Source organism: Monodon monoceros, unplaced genomic scaffold (genome assembly GCF_005190385.1).
Source record: "Monodon monoceros isolate NGI ecotype Baffin Bay Population unplaced genomic scaffold, NGI_Narwhal_1 Super_Scaffold_1, whole genome shotgun sequence".
Taxonomy (NCBI): Eukaryota; Metazoa; Chordata; class Mammalia; order Artiodactyla; family Monodontidae; genus Monodon; species Monodon monoceros.
Genome location: NW_021703765.1, coordinates 47,553,030 through 47,573,985, shown reverse-complemented (window position 1 = coordinate 47,573,985; position 20,956 = coordinate 47,553,030). Strand labels below are relative to the sequence as shown.

The following is a 20,956-nucleotide window of genomic DNA, read 5'->3' as shown; positions in this document are numbered from 1 at the left end:
GGGATATGGGGATACATGTATATGTATAGCTGATTCCCTTTGTTATACAGCAGAAACTAACATACCATTGTAAAGCAATTATACTTTAATAAAGATGTTAAAAAAAAAGATTAAATTTAGTAAGCAAAGTCATATGCTCTGACATAATTATTCAGATTGAAACACATCATCCTTTAGTAGTTCTAATTCTTCCAAACCCATTCATTTAAAAGGTATAGCCAGAAAACTGATGCCAAGAAAAAAATACCTATTTCACTTCAGTTACTTATGTTGGTATTTCTCTATGGATGAGGCACTGATGAGGGCCTCTCCATTCATTACTGATGCTTTACCTTACCTCTAATCAATGAAGTTACAGATTACAGGTGCTTTTAAATGAAACTACAGACCAGGAAAGGTATCACTATGGTTGCGTTATTTAAACTCTGAAATATACAGTGAAGTCATAAAGGGCAGTAAGGCAAGCAATGCATGCCCCCCCAGGGGCGGCAGCTTTCAAAGAGAATGACAATCTGATTACAACATAAAAATCTTAACCAAAAAAGATACACGTAGGCACATGCCTATCTTTAGAGCCTATTTACCAAGATATCTGATCGTTATTACTACTGTAACAGAGACAGTGTAAGTAGCAAGAGAATATTACTGGAAAAGTAATACTACTTCTCCTGCTGTGAGAAATCTTAATTTCAAAACCTCATATTTAAAAAAAAAAAAAAATTCTTGGTAAAACCTGAGTGATAGAGTTAGGTATACAGGTCAGGTTTTCCTATTTACCTCTAAGGAGTCCTTCAAGTCTACAGCAGAAACTGCGTCTTCCTCTTCATCATCTGTCAACTGGTCCTGGGAACAGTAGTGAGTGCTGTAAGCAGAATGCTCTTCTATTGCTTCCAGCCAGTCCTGAAATAATACAAGGACTTAAATCAAAGTAAAACACATTTTTACTCAAAACAGATATTATTACAACAATCTGGGAAGAATAAAATGAACATGGAGAAAAAAAAATATTACGGCCTCAAAAAAAACGAAACAAAAAATTCCCAACAACAAAATAATGATGCAGGTCTCTTGTCCATGACACATCTGGATAAAAAATTTTCCCAATACTTTAAAAAAATACCATCTATAAGTTTACATAGTCATTCATATTAATACTGAAACACATTATAAAAACTAAACAATGGGTGGAGAATCTTGCACTTAGAATTATAAGTTCTCAACACTGTTGAATAAGTTACTATATAAGATGCATCCAGAAACAATTTACCAACTTGCCATAAGCACAAGACACTCAGACCATTTTAAGAGAGCCAACAATTACTCTGATGCTTTAACTTTTACTATGTTTTTAAAAAATTAGTGGGACTTCCCTGGTGGTCCAGTGGGTAAAACTCCCCACTCCCAATGCAGGGGGCACGGGTTGGATCCCGGGTCAGGGAACTAGATCCCGCATGCATGCTGCAACTAAGAAGTCTGTGTGCCACAACTAAGAAGTCTGCATGCCGCATCTAAAGATCCCGCATGCCACAAAGAAGACCCGGTGCAGCCAAAATAAATAGATAAATAAATAATAAATATCTTAAAAAATTAGTGATTTCACAAAAAGATGGAATGTTTGCCCTAAAAATATCTATCTTACTTCTACCTCATTTCTTGCAGCATTTTTCAGGGTCAATTCTTACCCTTTTATGAAATTTTGGGACAGTCACGTTTTGTATTGTTTAGGGTTCTCTGCAAGGCCAAAGTTAACCGCTCTGGAAAATAGATCCTTTTAACCCCTTACATAATTTATAAAAAACAAGATAAGTCTACGAATATTGCTTTGATCTAAAGGGATATGGAGTCTCCATTAAATAACTACGCAATGAATTTCCGTCACATCAATCCCAATTTCTTGCTTGCTGCTATTGTTCAGTTTACCACAAAGAAAGGCTGAGTCTACACTGTAATAAATCAGAACACCTGGGCTGGAGCCAGGTTCTGTTACTTGCAAGCTGCATGAGCTTGAGAGGTCACTTCAATCTTAGTCTTCAGTTTTCCTCACCTATAAATTCAGGGGTAGACTAATCATTTAGGCTTTTTTCCAAAACTAATAAGGGCCTCTTACATTCACAGAAGCAAAATTTTTAAAAAAAGAAGAAGAAGAACAGAAAATACCTGCAGGTACATGTTGATAAGGAATTAATTCCTAAGCCAAATTTCAAAAGTTTCATATAATCACTCCCGTTAAAAAGGTACAATCAACAAGATGTTAGATGTTAATATTGAGCCTACCTTACATTCTTCATGTTCTTAAATGTTAAGTTTTATGAAAGATAAACGAAACCATAAAATTACCTCTCTTGTCTGCTGAAGGCTATTCTTAGGAACCCTGAAGCCATGAACAGTGTCATCGAAGCATTTAATAAAGAAGAGGCAGCTATCAGTGGGTTTTACCTTGGATATAAAGAAGTCAGTAAGACAACATCATTCATGCCCGTAAAACAAAACCCTAAAATTATCTATACATAAAATTAACAATATTAGCGTGATAATACCCGAGTGAACATTTAAAATACTGAGAAAAATTGATACATTGGGAGTATCAAATGCACTGTAGCTTATCTACATCAAATCTGGCTTTCATATTCTTAATCACAGTAAATACTAATATATAGTCCACTAGGTATGTAGTTTTCCTTTTATCCTATTAAATATAACACTTGGGCTTGGGCTATAAAGTCCTTTAAACACAAGAACTCCAATTTCTTATTCACGCCACTCTCCTGAAACTTTTGTTTGAGCTGAGTACAGAAAATGTTTGAACTGAGTGTAAAAGCATGAGGAGTAGAAAAGGAAGAGCTGGAGTGTGAACAAGAGCTGGCCGACTCGATGGGAGAGCAAGTTGCCTTGGAGGAAAGGAAACGAGGAGCTTTGCGAGCAAGCTCCCACCCCCAAGATTGTTCACCTGGAACTAGTACAGTCCCCGAGGGTGACACGACAGCAGCAAGGGCAAACCTGGACAACAGTCTGTCTTTGGAAATTAAAAAAGCAGAGCTGGGCAGCCATAAATCCTAAAGAGAGTAGGGGAGTCACCCAATGGAAAGAGACAGAGATGGGAATCCCAAACTCTGTCTTTTCACATCTCTTACTGATGCACAAAATAGATTCCAAGCAGTCACTGAAATACAGACCAGAGCTGCCATCCAAGAAACAGAGTTTACAGCACAAACCCAGCCAAGAAAATGACCTAAAACAACGGAAATCACATTTAATGGAGAAAAATAAAGAATCCAGGGTCTCCAGAACTTAACGTTAAGGATACAATCCAAAATTACTTGACATACGAAGTAAAAAAGTGGACCACATTCTCAAAAGAAATCTAATTAAAAGGCAAAAAATGTCAGAATGGTTAATAGGAACCCAAATATATACTATCTACAAGAGACAGAAGATAAATATAAAGATACAGCTAGGTTGAAAGTAACTAGATAGAAAAAGAGATACTATGCAAACAGTAACCATAAGAAAGCCTGAGTGGTTATATTAATATCAAGCAAAATAGATTTCAAAACAAAATGCATTATTACAGGAGATAAAGAGGACCACCACATAATGCTAAAAGGGTTAATTAATCAGGAAGACAACAATCATAAATATGTATGTGATCAGTAACAGAGTGAGAAATACATAATTCTACAAGTATAGTTGGAGATTTAAACACCCTTCTCTCAGCAATTGATACAATTAGAAAAAAAAAAAAGGCAGCAAAGACACAGAAGATCTGAACAACACTATCAACCATCATGACTGAATGTTTATAGGACATGACCCCCAACAATAGCAAAATACACATTATTTTCCAGTGCATTCTCTAGGATAATCCATATGTAGTCATCAAGCAAGTCTCAATAAATTTGACAAGACGGAAATCATATCAAAAATGTTCAATGGCCAAAATGGAATTACATTATAAATCAAAAGCACAGTAATTAGGAAAACCCCAATTATTTGGAAATTTAACAACACACTTCTAAACATTCACTGGTTCAAAGAAGAAATCATAATAGGAATTAGAAAATATTTTGAACTGGATGATAATTTGAATAATCTAAGCTTCAACCTTAAGAAACTATAAAAGAGCAAAGCAAGTCCAACACATGGAGAAATTATTTTAAATGAATTAAAAAATCAATGAAATAGCAAAAACAAGATAAATATTTCAATGAAATCAAGAACTGGTTCTTCGAAAGGATCAATAAAACTGATAAAGTGCCAGACAGACTGATCTAGAAAAAAAAGGAAAACACAAATTACCAATATAAAAAGTAAAAGACCATATAACACTACCTACCACACAGACATTAAAAACACAATACGGGAATATTACTAACCCTAAGTTTTATAACCCAGAAGAAAATGGACAACTTTCTTGAAAGGCAAAAATTACAAACACCAACCGAAAAGGAAACAGAAAATGTGAATAGCCCTATAGCAACGGAAGAAATTAAATTTGTAACTACAATCCTCCCCCACCCCTGCACTAAAAACCTCCTGGCCCACGTGACTTCACAGGTGAATTCTATCAAGCATGTAAGGCAGCAGTAACCTAATCCTATACAAACTCTCCTAGAAAACTGAAAAGGAACATTTTCCAATTCATTATATGAAACCAGACAAAATATCAAAGAAGAAATATAAACCAATATCCAGCATGAACAAAAAAGCAAAAATTCTTAACAAAATATTAACGAACAATATATTAAAATGGTAATTTATCATAACCAACTGGGATTTGTCCCAGCAATAAGATTGACTTTAACACCCTAAAGTCTATCAGTACAACTAATCATATTAATAGAATGAGTAAAACCATATGATCATTTCAATAACATGGAAAATAACATTTAATAAAATTCAACAGATTTTCATAATAAGGAATCTCAGTAAACTAGGAAAGGAAAAGAACTTACTCAACCAGATTAAGGGCTTCATATGTTCAAGCCCTAATTCCCAATGAAACTACATTTGGAGATAGGGCTTTTATAAGAAGTAATTAAGGTAAAATGAGATCATATCAGTGGAACTCTAATCCAGTATGACTGCTGTCCTTACAAGGAGAGGAAGAGAAAGCAGGGATGCCTGCACACAGACAAAAAGTCATGTGAGGACAAAGCAAGGAGGCTGCCACCTGCAAGCCAAGGAGAAAGGCCTCAGGAGAAACCGATGCCTCAGTGTCAGAGCTAAAACTATAAAACTCTTGTAAGAAAACTTGGGAAGAAAGCTTCATGGCATTGGACTTGGCAGTGGTTTCCTGGATGTGATACAACAGCGCAAGTGACAAAAGAAAAAACATAAACTGGACTATATAAAAAATAAAAACTTCTATGCATCAATGGACATTATCAGCAGAGTGAAAAGACAACCCATGAAACTGCAGACAATATGTACAAATCACGTTATCTGATAAGGGATTAATATCCAGCATATACAAAGAACTCCTACAACTCAACACCAACAAGAAAAAAAAAAACTGATTAAAAAATGGGCAAGAGATTTAAACAGCCATTTCTCCAAAAACAACATACAAATGGTCAATAAGTACATGAAAATGGTCAACATCACCAGTTATCAGGGAAACGGAAATCAAACCACAATTAGATACTACCTCATACCTATTACAATGGCAAACAAACAAACAAAACCCACAGGAAAAAAAAGTGTTGTGGTGAGGATGTGGAGAAATTGGAGCACTACTGGTATGAATGTAAACTGGCGCAGATGTTATGGAAAACAGTATGGAAGTTCCTTAAAAAATTAAAATTGGTGGTCACCAATTCCACGTCTCGGTATATATATCCAGAAGAAATGAAAGCAGGATCTTGGTGAGACATTTTCACTCCCATGTTTATAGCAGCATTATTGACAGTGACCAGAAGGCGGAAGCAACTCAAAACATCCACTGATAGAGGAATGGATAAAGAAAATGTGGTCTATGCATAACAATGGAATATTATTCAGCCTTAAAAAAAGAAATCCTGTCACATGTTATAACATGGATGAACCTTGAGGACATTATGCTAAGTGAAATAAGCCAGACAAATACTGTACAATTCCACTCATGTGAGGTATCTAAAGTAGTCAAAAGCATAGAAACAGAAAGTAGAATGGTGGTTGCCAGTGGGGTGAGGTACTGGAAATAGAGAGGCGCTATTCAATGAGTATCGAGTTTCAGTTCTGCAAGATGAAAAAGTTCTAGAGACCTACTGTACAACAAAGTGAACAGAGTTAACACTACTGAACTTAAAAATGGTTAAGATGGTTTTATGTTATGTGTATTTTACCACAATTTAACAAAACTTATAGGTGCAAACACCTATATTAGAAAAGAAAAAAAGTCTCAAATCAATAACCTAAGCTTCTACCTTAAGAATCTAGAAAGTGAACAGAGCCTGCCTCATAGGAGTCACTGAATGCCTGTTACCTTGTATCAATATGGATTCATAAATGTAGCCTCTAAGTAGACACTTATACAAGAAGCAAAAGTTATAAAACAAGGTGAAGCATAACACAGCAGAAGCTATCAATTCTAAAGAAGTTAAAAATCGGGAAATTTTAAAAGGGTGAGGGAGCAACATGTTTAATTTTTTGTTTTAAGATAGACAAACCTTAGTGTTAAATAAATGAATCAAAAGCTGGAACAGAAGAGAATGGCCGGGACTGCACCAACAGAAGAAACGAGAAGATTAGACGGCTAAGACTAGAGAGTGGTTCCCTGGCCCTCTGGTCTCATGCGAAGGGAGGAAGGGGAGTGAGGACACTAAGGGACCAGCATGTGTAAGGAGGCCTGAGGGCAGGGGCAGGTGACTGAGCCTGTGACGGCCCAAGGGCGACGCTGCTGGTCCTCCGGGAGTTCACACGGAAAGGCAGGGGCTGTGGTCCAAAGAGAGGGTGCACTGCCCTGGCATGTTGACAACCCTAAAGAACTTGAAGCAGCAAGCAAAAAAGTACGTCTAGGCTCCAGTCTTAGGCTAATCTCAAAGGAGGAAAAATTCTTTCTCCGGGCTGGTAAAAGCAAAGCAGCCAGAAGTGAACGTGGAGAACCTAAAAATCCCAATTTTGATATAGGCTTTAAATTTTACCACCAGAAAAATTTCCGTTTTCCAGATTTACCCATGTACAAATACACGCACACCTACACATATATATGTAGATACGTATATGCATACATTATGTGTGAATATATACACATACATACATATATACATACACATACAAAATGGTAAAAGTTCTGTATAAATGTTTTTGGAACATGCATCTCTTATTCCACAATACGTAGAGATTTTTTTTAACATGATTATATTTTTTAAATGGAATTCCACAACTTTACTTGTGCTCAAATAAAAACATATACAGTCATCCCTCGGTATCTGTGGGGGAATTGGTTCCAGGACACCTGAAGGATACCAAAATCCATGGAAGCACGAAGTCCTTATATAAAATGGCATAGTATTTGCATACAATCTATGCACATCCTCCTGCTTACTTTAAATCATCTCTACATTACTTATAATATCTAATACAATGTAAATACTATGTAAATAGTTGCTGGTGCACGGCAAATTCAAATTTTACTTTTTGGAACTTTCTGGAATTCCTTTTCCTATATAGTTTTGATCCACAGTTGGTTGAATTAGCAGATGCAGAACTCGCAGATACGGAGGGCCAACTCAACTGCACAAGTGCTTTCTACCCCAAGATTTTACAAGGCAGCTTATACCAATGATTTAGGGCAATCACTTGCAGGACTGATTTCACAGTTTAAGCAAAAGATGCATGTGTCATCCTACCGTGCATACTGCTTGAGTTAGATGTTTGCATCCCTGGCGATAAATATTATGGACTGCATCGGGCCTTCAAAATAAATATAAATTATCAAGGCAAAAGGAAAAGAGATTAGTGAAAACTTTTAATCATTCAAAATTTAGATGCTGAAATTCAACAAGTATTAGGATCATAATACTTACTGTTTCCTATACCATGAAAGGACTCCATGTTCTAACACTACCCAGAATAATCTCCAGCCAAAAAATCTTGAACTCTAAGGGGAAAACAACAAAGATTTTTCCAAGTTGATACATCTAGATTCAAATACTTGACTGATAAAAAGTAATTAAGTTATGACAGTTCTATCTGAGCCTTTCAGCCGGACAGTACCACTGCACACTCAAAAATGAACAAACATGAACTGAGGAACTGGGTGCAGAAATGAAAACATACTACTACAGGGTGACAGGAACAGAAGAAATGCCATATTGGTAAGATCAACGATGAACACAGTTTATAGTTCTGACAATACTGCGCAAGGATATTTACAGGAAATATATCAGTTGTGAGCTTCAGAGACAGTTTCCTCAAAGGCCTGAGCTTCTAAATAAAGAGAATTATCCTAAATTTTATACAAGCATACATGTACATAAATATATAGAAGGAGCAGCTGCAAATGCAGAAGAAACTATATGCTCCAAAATAGTTAATTCTAGAAAATAGCTGAACTCCAAAAAGCAAATAAATTTTCAGAACCAGAAAGGTTTTATATGTGTGCTCTGTGACAATTCAAATATTAAATTCCTCCTGAGTCCTCCATGGATCAATGTTCATAACAAAGATGATACGGTAACTCTATGCTTAAGTAAGAAAAAAAAAATTCCTCCACTCTTCTCTGTACAAACTTGGTCACCTACAAGTTAGACCAACAGTTAACTGCTACAATTGCTGGATGCCTAATAAAGTCCAGCAGTATAAAAATGGCTTACATGATAAGATCGAATAATTATTAAATCACATATACTTCAGAAAAGAATGAAAAAGAGTTTTAACAATAGAGCACCTGAGAATCTTTTTTTTCCAGTTTTATAATTAAAAAACCATCCCAACCTACCTTCCAGAGAGGGCCTTCGTATCGTTTCAATGCTTTGTAGATGACCTATCGGAAAAACATGTTTTCATTAAAAACGCATCTATGTATTTCAAGAATTCAAAATTTTTTTCTACATTATATAAATGTAATCCATTACCACATACATACCTTATTACCAACAAGAACGTGTTTCATTTCAGCACCCTGGGCAAGATCAAGAGGTTTCTGATCTGTGCAAAATACAAGGAAAAAAGCCATCAAGAGCTTAATTCTACACTAAAATTGATGCTTGTACTGTAGCACATAATATTCTTTCATTATTCCATCAACTACACCCCAAATCACCGACCTGAAGCTGCCATCTCAATTCTTTACAGCATCCTTTTCAGTAACTATTAAGCCAGCAAATCAAACTAAACTTTGAACACTCTGTACAGGTTTTGTGATCTTTCAAGCTTTCGTGCCTTAAGCCACTGTATCAGTTTCCTATGGCTGTTGTAACAAATTACAATATACTTACTGGTTTAAAACAATACAAATTATTCTCTTACAGTTCGGGAGGTCAGAAATCTAGTCAGTTTCACTGGGCTAATAATCAAGGTGTTGGCAGGGCTGCCTTCCTCTGGAGGCTCTTGAGGAGAACCTGTTCCCTTGCCTTTTCCAGAGGTCCCCTACATCCCCTTGATTCGTGGTCCCTCCCTCCATCTTCAAAGTGCATCATTCCAACCTCTGCTTCCATGCCCACATTTTTCTCCCTCAATATTCTGATCCTCCCGCCTCCTCCCCCAAAAGGAAGGACCCTTGTGATGACACTGGGCCCACCTAGAGAATTCAAGATTATCTCGGTATCTCAAGATACTTAACTAATCACATCACTGGGGGAGTATTATTCAGCCACCACAGCTGCTCTTCAACTACCTCACTAGAGAACAGGTAGCAGAGACAACTCACAGAGTAACGGTGTGATGGTCCACAATTGAGGACAAAGGAAAAGCGGTAACTGAGAATGAAACCAGCAAGGTGTCACGGTAACTTTCTCAAGCCTACGCATGCAAGCACTCTACGTTTTTCCAAACAACAAAAATGCAATTTGTTTGTAAGTTATTTACCGAAGTGACTTCTGAAGTGAGCAGGACACTATATGAAGGATGCAAACTAAAAGAATAATCGTCTCATAACCTCAAAGAGCTTCTAATTACTAGAGAAACAAAAGCTACACATAAAAATTTAAAACAAAAAACCCAGCCCTTTCATGATAACATATCAGACTGGCACTCTGGAACTCTATTTATGCAGTAAGGTGATAACATTCTATCAAATAACCTTTTTATAAATACCTGGTAAGTGTTGGACAATTTCTTGTAAAACCATCTCCTAATGAGAGTCTATTATGTGCCAATTAATATTTTAGGTACTGGGGATTCAGTAGTGAACATGACTCAAAAAATTAGGTGGGGGGAGGTGTAGAAAAAGGGAAAGACACAACTTAATAAAAAAAGGATACAGCAAATAAACAATGGTATGCCAACATTTTTAAGGGAATGTTCTGAGAGAATGACTGGAATACCACTTTAGATTGGAGACTGGGGGACTGATCGAGGAAAGCCTCTCTCTGAGGGAGGGATGTTTAAGCTGAAAGGAAGGATCCAGCCTTGTGAGAATACAGGGGAAGGGAACTGCAAGCAGAGGGAACAGCTGATGCAAAGGCCCTGAGGTAGCAACAATTAGGTAGGCAAGAGAGAAAGGCAAAGGAAGAAAGAAGGCACATCATACAAGGCCTCTGTGGGTCAGACCTTTGTGAACCAGTACAAGGAGTTTGGGTTTTATTCTAAATACGACAGAAAGCCACTGAAAGGTTTTAGGTTAAAGAGTAGCCTGACCTGACTTATGTTTCAAACTCTGTCGAAATGTTAAAAGATCTTAATCAGAACATCTGGGGAAATGTGAACTTTGGCTGATGATTTTGAGAAATTATAAAATTATTAATAGGATAATGCCATTGTGGCTATTTCTTTTTTTTTTTTTTTTTTTTTGCGGTACGCGGGCCTCTCACTGCTGTGGCCTCTCCCGTTGCGGAGCACAGACTCCGGACGCACAGGCTCAGCGGCCATGGCTCACGGGCCCAGCCGCTCCGCGGCATGTGGGATCTTCCCGGACCGGGGCATGAACCCGTGTCCCCTGCATCGGCAGGCGGACTCTCAACCACTGCGCCACCAGGGAAGCCCGTGGCTATTTCTTTAAATAGCTCTACTGAGAGAGAATTCACACACCACACAATTTACTCATGTAAAGTGTACAATTCAGTGGTTTTTGGAATATTCACAGAGTTGTGCAACTATCACATGGTTATGGTGTTTTTCTTAAAAGGAGACCTTATACAAATGTACTTAAATATTTATAGCCAAAATAAGATGACATAGGGGGAGTGGCCATTACTGACAATTCCTGAAAGAGGGTGAGGAGTACATCAATTATACTATTCTATTTAGTAAGCTTTGATAATTTTAGTAATAAAAAGTAAAAAAAAAAAAAAGATCACTGCAGCTACTGTATGGAAAAACCCTGTAAATGTGGGCAAGAGAAAAGAAGGGATACAAGTTACAAAGCAATAGCAAAGGTCCAGGTGAAAGATACTGGTGATATACAAACAGCTCATGCAGCTCAATATCAAAAAACAAACAACCCAATCAAAAAATAGGAAGAAGACCTAAACAGACATTTCTCCAAAGAAGACATACAGATGGCTAAGAGGCACATGAAAAGATGCTCAACATCACTAATTACTAGAGAAATACAAATCAAAACTACAATGAGGTATTATCTCACACCAGTCAGAGTAGCCATCACCAAATAATCTACAAACAATAAATGCTGGAGAGGGTGTGGAGAAAAGGAAACCCTCCTACACTGTTGGTGGGAATGTAAATTGGTAGAGCCACTATGGAGAACAGTATGGAGGTTCCTTAAAAAACTAAAAAGAGGGCTTCCCTGGTGGCACAGGCCTGCCGATGCAGGGGACATGGGTTCATGCCCCGGTCCGGGAAGATCCCACATGCCGTGGAGCGGCTGGGCCCGTGAGCCATGGCTGCTGAGCCTGCGTGTCCAGAGCCTGTGCTCTGCAACGGAAGAGGCCACAACAGTGAGAGGCCCGTGTACCACAAAAAAAAAAAAAAAAAAACCCAACTAAAAAGACTACCATAATTGTTTTTTAAAAAAAGTAAAAGAGCTACCATATGATCCAGCAATCCCACTCAGGCATATATCCAGAGAAAACCATAATTAGAAAGGATACATGTACCACAATGTTCACTGCAGCACTATTTACAATAGCCAAGATGTGGAAGCAACCTAAATGTCCACCAACAGAGGAATGGGAAAAGAAGATGTGGTACGTATATACAATGGAATATTACTCAGCCATAAAAAAGAATGAAATAATGCCATCTGCAGTGACATGGATGGACCTAGAGATTGTCATCCTGAGTGAAGTAAGTCCAAGAAAGACAAATATCATATGATATTGCTTATATGTGGAATCTAAAAAAATAGTGCAAATGAACTTATTTACAAAACAGAAATAGAGTCACAGATGTAGAAAACAAACTTATGGTTACCAAGAGAGAAAGGGAGGGGGTGTATAAATTGGGAGATTGGGATTAATATACACAGTTCTATATAAAATATAGAAAACTAATAAGGACCTACTGTATAGCACAGGGAACTCTACTCGATACTATGTAATGACCTATATGGGGAAAGAATCTAAAAGAGTGGATATATGTACAACTGATTCACTTTGCTGTACACCTGAAACTAAAACATTGTAAATCAACTATACTCCAATAAAAATTAATTTAAAAAAACAAGAAAGATACTGGTGGCTTGAACTAGAGAGTTAGCAGTAAAATGGAGACACTAGTAACTATGTGGCTTTGAGATTGACTTTAGAGGTAGATTTATCAGACTGCTGACAGGTAAAACTTGAACTGGTCATATATTACTCTTTCAGTGGGGAAAAAACTTTTTAAAATGTTAACTGAGCAACTGATAATCACTTTAGGTTTTCTAGCTAGCAAACAGGAGGATGTCTTATGAAAAGGTCTGCCAACTTGTTATTTCTACTTTATCTGCAGGGCACTTTTAGGCAGAAAGGAGAAAGACAATCTGATTTCTTTCACAGAATTCTGTCCTAACACCAAAAATAAATTCTGAACTCCTGCCAACTAGCTGAAGTCCTATACAGAGCCCTCACTGCTGGATTCAATGCCCACAGTGCCTGGCACACAGTGAGAATTTAATAAAGTGCTTTTAGAACTGAATGAAATAGCCCCCTTACCGGGATAGGCAACATAACCAGTTGTTTCAAAATCGCACTACATCTCTTATCAACCACAACAAAATAAAGTAAAAAACGGGAAGGATCCTATATTTAAATTTTTGCCTGATACAGATTTGTCCCTTAATGGGAAAATGAAATCTAAATGTCAACACTCCTCAAATAATTTACATAGAACACAATCTCAATTAGATGTCAACAGCATTTTTACTAAGAACCTAAGAAAATTATTTTAGATAATAATTATTTTAAATGCCATTTGGAAAAACAAATAGTCAAGGAAAATGCTCAAAAAAGAATAGTAAGGGGAAACACCATCAGCTATTAAAGCCTTACAAAAACAACCATTAAAAGTGCACCGCTTCTTTTTATGGCTGAGTAATATTCCATTGTATATATGTGCCACATCTTCTTTATCCATTCATCTGCTGATGGACACTTAGCTAGTGGGAAGCAGCCACATAGCACAGGGAGATCAGCTCGGTGCTTTGTGACCACCTAGAGGGGTGGGATAGGGAAGGTGGGAGGGAGGGAAACGCAAGAGGGAAGAGATATGGGAACATATGTATATGTATAACTGATTCACTTTGTTATAAAGCAGAAACTAACACACCATTGTAAAGCAATTATACTCCAATAAAGATGTTAAAAAAAAAAGTGCACTGCTGGTGAAGGGACAGCTGAGGCAATAAAAGAGCACAGAAAACACACAAAAAAAGTAAATTCTTCAAGAGTATGAGAAAGGCATAACAAAACAAAGGAAAAGGAAAGGTTGCTTGATAAAGGGTGCAAGGATAAGTGATCAGCAATTTGAGAGTTTCCCATCCTAATATACACTCTCATGTCACCTTTCCTGCTCAAAACCCTCGACACCGACCAACAGGGCTGGGCCTCTGGCTGCCTTATGACGTTACCTGTGTCCCTGAGAAGCCCGCTCTAGGCAAGCCAGCAGCTTCCTTCTTCAAATATGCCAAGTGCCCTCCTACCCCAGAGCCTTTACACTAGCTTGCCCTTTGCTTTCACTGGATCTTCTGCCAGAATCCTTCACCACAGCTCACTTCCTTCCTCATGTGGCTCTTTGCTCACAGTCACTTCAGAGCAGGCTTCCCTTCCCTTCCAACCCTTTCCAAAACAAAAGCCTCCCTCCCCACTGAATCGCCCTCTATCCCCTTTAGCCTATTTTATTTTTCCTCACCTCACTGTCCAACACTGTATGTGTATTTATGCTTTGTCTATCTCCTCCCACCAGAACACAAGTATGGGGACAGTCGGATTTTGTTCGCTGTTGGGTCGCCAGTACCTGCGACAGTTCCTGGCACACAGCAGAGGCTCAGTATTTGCTGAATGAATGTGATATAGACACACCAGGAGAAAACAGAATCGAGTATTTACCAAAGCTCTACCTAAGCTTAGAAGTGTTAGAAGAAATCAAAGAAGAGCATCAACAAGTTTGACTAAAAATTTAAAACAGGGCTTCCCTGGTGGTGCAGTGGTTAAGAATCCGCCTGCCAATGCAGGGGACACGGGTTCGATCCCTGGTCTGGGAAGATCCCACATGCCGTAGAGCAACTAGGCCCGGGCGCCACAACTACTGAGCCCGCGAGCCACAACTATTGAAGCTCGTGCACCTAGAGCCCGTGCTCTACAACAAGAAAAGCCACTGCAATGAGAAGCCCGTGCACCACAATGAAGAGCAGCCCCTGCCTGCCACAAGGAAGGCCCAACGCAGCCAAAATTAAATAAATTTATATATAAAAAATTTTAAACATCCTTGTTTAAAAAGACTAGGAAAATTCAGTCATAAAAAGTATAGAAATTATTATTGTCCTTATCACTGAAGGTTTGTGGGTGTGGAGCGGATTATATTACATCCACATGAAATACTATGCAGAAGGTGAGCCATGAAGACTATGCTTCCTGTAACGACATGGAAAACTGTTGCCATTTAATAAAGAGCAGGATTTTAATATGTCAACTCTATTTACAAGCCATAAACTAAAAGGAATGGTAGATACTTTCTTAGGTGCTTGCCGGCCCATACTCCTTCACCATTCTCTGAGCATCCTCTGCCCTTTTCACACCCCCCAGGGGAAGGCCCTAGCAGCCATGTTTGTACGGCACACGGATCTTTATTGAGGCATGCAGGATCTTTCATTGTGATGCATGGGCTTCTCTCTAGGTGTGGCATGCAGGTTTTCTTAAGTTTTAAGAAAACTTAAAAAAAATCTAGTCCACAACAGAACAACAACTAAAACAACTAAAAACTAAATCTTTGGATGTTTGGGTATAGGTGATTGTACTTTTTTGGTACCTTCATTTTCCTCACTTTGGCCATAAAAAAAAAAAAAGCATTTGTTTTGCAATTTTAAAAAATGCTCTAAAATAGGTATGAAAATAGATTCAAAGGGTATATAATATGCCAAAGTACCAGAGATTGTATTGGAGTAATTTATGCTTTTTTCTGTATTTTTAAAACTTCCTAAAATGCAGATACTATTACTCTTATGATTTAAAAAATTACACTTTTTCAGAAAGCACCATCTTGACTTTTATCAAGAACACTATAACATCTTAAACAGGAATGTTGAACCTTCCAGATATCTGTACCCGCCTTCCATTACTTTTAGAAGTTTACCCCTCAATGTTAAATCATTCTGTAAATTGCTACTAACTTTCAAAGGTAATCATGATTCTTTTTTACTATTTTAAATAGAGCTGAAATAAACATCATAGTACATACTCCTTGCATTTATGTAAATGCATATTTTTCATGTAAAGGAATTTTAATTTAGGTTTTATACCTCCATGTAGAGCCTATAGTCATGTGTTTTTTGCCATCTGTATATCTTTGAAGTGCCTGAACCTTTTTAGAATTGGGTTGTTTATCTTCCTATTAGAGTTATAAGGGTTCTGTATATATCCTAGATACAGGTGCATTCTTGTACATGTTTTGCCAATATCTCCTCCCATAAAATAGCTTGCATTTTCATAACAGTGCTTACTGAACAGAAAAACTTTCTAATTTTGACAAAGTCCAATTTATCAATATTTTATCACTCATCTTTTGTGTCATATTTAAGAAATCTTTGCAAAACCCAAGGTAACTAAGATTTTCTCCTGTATTTTCTTATAGAGTTTTATGGTTTTAACTCTTATGTTCATTTCTGGGACCCATCTAGATCTAATTTTTACACATGTTGTTTTGAATATAGCAATCCAACTTTTTCAGTGTCATCTGTTGACAATTTTATCCTTTCCTCACTGATTGCCTTTGACACCTTTGACAAAAATCAATTGTGTGTAAATATATTTATATATTTCTGGACTCTCTCCTGTTCCATAGACCTATATATCTACCCTTACCACAGTGACTAGGCTAAGGAATACCTAGATAGTAAATAATAGTAACATTTCTGGGTGTGTCTGTGAGGGTGTTTCTGGGTGAGATTAGCATTTGAATCAGTACACTGAGTAAAGATCTGAACTCACCAATGTGGGTAGCATCATCCAATCCACTGAGGGCCTGAATAGAACAAAAAGGTAGAGAAAGGACAAATTCCCTCTCTTCTTGAGCTGGGAAATCCATCTCTTTCTGCCCTCGGAACACTGGATCTCCTGGTTCTCTGGCCTCTGGCTGCCCAGAGAATCAATCTCTCTGTCTCTCTCTGTCTCTGTCTCTCTCTCTTTCTCTCTCTCTCTCTCTCTATATATAATTGGTTCTGTTTCTCTAGAGAACCCTTTTCCAAAGTTGTTTTGGGTATACTAGGTCTTTTCCATTTCCAAATAAAATTTGTCATCAATTTGTCATTTTCTACAAAAAGGCCTGCTGGAACTTTGACTGGGATTGCACTGAATTGCTACATCTACTTGGAGAAAACTGATAACAATGTCAAGTCTTCTGATCCCTGAAAATAGTACCCTTCCCCATATTGATATTCCTAAATTTCTCTCACCAGTGTTCAATGTGTACAAGTCTTACACAGCTTTTATCAAGTTTATTCCCAAGTATTTCATGAAATTTTAATGCCATTATAAATAATATGCTTTTCCATTTTCTACTTCTGATTAGTATACAGAAATATAACTGATTTTTGTATGTTGAACTAGCTCACTAATTAGTTCTACCAGGTTGTTGTAAATTTCTTAGAATTTTTTTACCTGGATGATCAGAAGAATAAGAATTCTTTTTCAGTCTGAATGTCTTCTATTTCTTTTTCTTGCTTTGTTGCACTGGCTAGGTCTTCCAATACAATGTTAACAGGTGTGGAGAAAGGGAGATAAATCAGGTCCCTGTAACTCTATTATGGCCAAAAGCAGAAGCCTCTCCTGATGTTTGAAGTTTGTATTGCACGTATAGGTCTTTAAACTACCTGGAATTTAGTATCCACTATGAAATGGGTATCTAGAATTACCTGACTATATGGACAGCTAATTACTAGATTCTTTCCTCATCCACCTATCATGCCACTTTTGTCATCTACTAAGTTCCCATGTGTACATGTTTTAATTTCTAAACTGTTCACCTACCCTGAACCAATACCAGTTCAAGATCTTGCTAAGTGATTTTATACATTCCACGACTTTAAATAACTCTACAGTATATACTACTTATTCCCAAATTTGTATCTCCACCCAGACCTCTCCCCTAAACTCAAACTTCTACTTCCAACTCTATCATTTGGATTGTATAGTATTTCAAATTCTTAATGTCTTAAAAACCAAGCCCCTAATTCTCAGCAACTGCTAACCTGCCCCTCCTGCAGTCTTCTCCTTCTCATGAATTGGAAATTCCATTCTTTCAGGTCCTCAGTTCAAACACTGGAAAGTCATCCTTGACTCCTTTCTTTCATACCTCACATCCAAGCCATCAGAAAATCCAAACCACTCTACCTTCAAAATATGTAAAAAAAAAAAAAAAAAAAAATCCAACCACTTACTACCACTTTTATTGCCACTATCCTGATCCAAGCCAATATTACCTCTCACCCTGATTATCCCAACAGCCTCTCAACAGCTATCCTCCCTGCCCACCTAGGGTCTAGTCTCCTCACGGCAACCAGAGGGATCATTTTTCATAACATAGGTCAGATCGCATCACTGCTCCATTCTAAACCCTCCTGCATCTTCCCATCTCTCAGAGTAAAAGCCAAAATTCTTAAAATAACCTGAAAGGCCTTTCATGATCCAGTTCCCACTGCCTCTCTAACCCCCTCCTCTGACCACTCTCCTTCTCTCACTCTGCTCTGGACTTCCTGGCCTCCTTGCTTTTCCTGACACATCACGCACACTCTCACCTGCTTCCTCTGCCTAGAACCAAGCTCGTCTCCCAGATATTGACATGGCTTGCCCCCTCACTTCAAGTTTTAATCCTAACAGAGAAGCTTCGCCACCCCATACAAAGAAGGAGCCCTCTATACATGCAACACACTCCGGATGCCATTTCCCTGCCTTTTCCCCTCTCAGAGCGCTTATCACATCTGACATATTAAATACCTGCTTTTCTATTTGCATTTTATTGGCCTTACCTTATTAGGATGCAGGCTCCATGAAAGCAGGAACTTGCCTGGTTTTTTTTTTTTCTTCACTGTTCTAGGTCCCTAGTCCCTGGAGTAGTATCTGGCACATAAGCACTCAAATATTTGTTGAAGAAACGAATACTTTACTTACCAGAGATTCATAATTGGTCCTTTTATCCAGCAAGGGCAAGCCCTCACGGCTTCTCTCCCCCTTTAAAATTCTCTGTGCTCGACTTTTCTGTATAAATTTAGAATCAGCTAGTCAAGTTCTATGAAAACCTTTTGAGGATTCTGGCTGGGACTGCTTTGAATTATAAATTAATTTGAGGAGAACTGTTAGCTTTTCAATGTTGAGGCCTTTCTCCACCAAAAACACGGAGGGTTCTCCATTTTTTAGGTCTTCTTTTACATCCTTCGGCTGTGTTTATAACTGCCTCCATTAAAAAACCTAAAGCTCGTTTCTCAAATATGTTCCTACTTTTTTTTGCTATCCCCCAAAACATTACCTTTTTAAAAATTACATTTCTAAGTGTCACAATGAAATCAAGCTCTTTTTCTACTGCCTTGGTCCTCCTTAACTTCAAACATACTTAAATTCCACGTGCCTAAAAAATCTTCCACTTGGCCATGGAGCTACCTCTGTTCTTACACATTGCAAAGAAGCAGGTAAGTAATGCTGCCTCAGCCTCCTCATTTCCTACTCAGTCCTTAGCCCCTAACCTAGCCTTCACTCAGCTACCCAGTGAAAACTCCTCTTTCAGAAAGGACCACTGGGCACTGTGTCACTGAATTCCACAGCCTTTTCTCAGTGTTTATCTTCTTCAGTCTAAGATGCTCGCAACACCAATAACATCCTACCCCTTTAGCTCTGCACTTACTCTCTTACTTTGGCTTCCATGGAACTGGCATTTCCCTCATGTCTCCTGAGTGCTTCCTCTTCTGCATCCCCCAATTTCTCTTCTAACTTATTCCTGGAAGAACCTATGTCTACCTCAGGGATACAGGAAAAGCCTCTCTGGGGAAGCCGAGTTTGAGCTAATTCTTAAGGTGAGACTAGAGTTTACCAGATGGACAAGAAGGAAAAGGGCATTCCTGGCAGAGACAGCATAAGCAGAGTGAGGACAGCACGGTTAATGAGAGAGCCTCAAACAGCTCAGTACGTCTAGAGCTGCAATGTCCAATATGGTGGACATTAACCACATGTGGCCATTCAGTACTTGAAATGCATCTAGTTCAAGCTGAGATGTGCTGTGAAGTGTAAAACACACACCAGATTTCAAAGACTTGGTACCAAAAAAGGAATGTAAAACGTCATTGATAATTATTTTTCATCAATTACATGTTGACATGGTATTTTGGATATACTGCTTTAAATAAAATACATTATGAAAATTAATTTCATGTTTCTTTTTACTTTTAATATGTGCGTCCCATTGTATCTCTACAGAACAGTGCCAGTCTAGGGTGTAAGGGCCAAGTCAAAAGAAGAGAGGAAGAAGCATGAGATTCTATAGTAAATTTTCTTTCTCCTTTCTACACCCATTATGTTACTAAAGTTCAGGTCCTAATTACCTCTCACCTAAGACCATTTCAATGGCCCTATTGATCCCTCCCTACAGTCTTGGGCCTGTCACAACCCATCCTAGATATTGTAACCATATTAATCTTTTTAAAGCACCTCATCCCTCCACTCCTCAGAGTCTCCCTGACCTTCAAATTAAGGGGCAAAACAGTCTGGCATTTTGAGGCTCGCCATGACAGAAGCTAATCTGCAGTTACAGGATTCCCCAGTATTGCTCCTCTTCATACCCTTGGATGTGTCAAACTGGAGATGTCACCTCAACTTGACTTACATTTTTCACTTTACCTTTGCTCATAATCTTCCCTCTGCTTACAACACCCTTTCCCAAAATTCATCTTACCAATATCTTACTAGATAATAATAGTATTGCTTTATTTAAAAGGAAAAAAAATATTGGGGGGCCTTTTGTTAGAGATACAAACTGAAGTATTTAGAGATGAATTATTTTTTTAATCTTACTAGGACTCCAGGGTCTGTATAAAAGATGTATTCCTTCAGGAAGCTATTTCTAATCGCCCCAAACCTTCAACAAACATGCAACTTGTAGAAGGCATCAAATGCTACACATTACTCTAGGTGCTGGATAAACTAGACAGTAAAATGTTAGCCCACCCCTTAGGAGC

At 38.0% G+C, this 20,956-nt stretch overlaps 1 protein-coding gene across 10 annotated transcripts in view; it reads right to left on the bottom strand.

Annotated features, from left to right (window-relative positions):
- OSBPL1A (oxysterol binding protein like 1A) overlaps positions 1-20,956 on the bottom strand; it is a 208,648-nt gene that overhangs the window by 139,361 nt on the left and 48,331 nt on the right. For 7 of the 10 annotated variants that reach the window (XM_029219688.1, XM_029219679.1, XM_029219714.1 and 4 more), the window contains 6 exons: positions 9,068-9,129; positions 8,921-8,965; positions 8,007-8,080; positions 7,830-7,893; positions 2,338-2,436; positions 778-900 (listed from right to left, as the gene is read on the bottom strand). In XM_029219688.1, coding sequence (XP_029075521.1) covers positions 778-900; positions 2,338-2,436; positions 7,830-7,893; positions 8,007-8,080; positions 8,921-8,965; positions 9,068-9,129 — 467 coding nt within the window. Of the gene's footprint in view, positions 1-777; positions 901-2,337; positions 2,437-7,829; positions 7,894-8,006; positions 8,081-8,920; positions 8,966-9,067; positions 9,130-16,724; positions 16,741-17,393; positions 19,964-20,956 lie in introns of those variants that run through there. The other 3 variants (XM_029219744.1, XM_029219753.1, XM_029219734.1) reach the window with 3 other exon arrangements.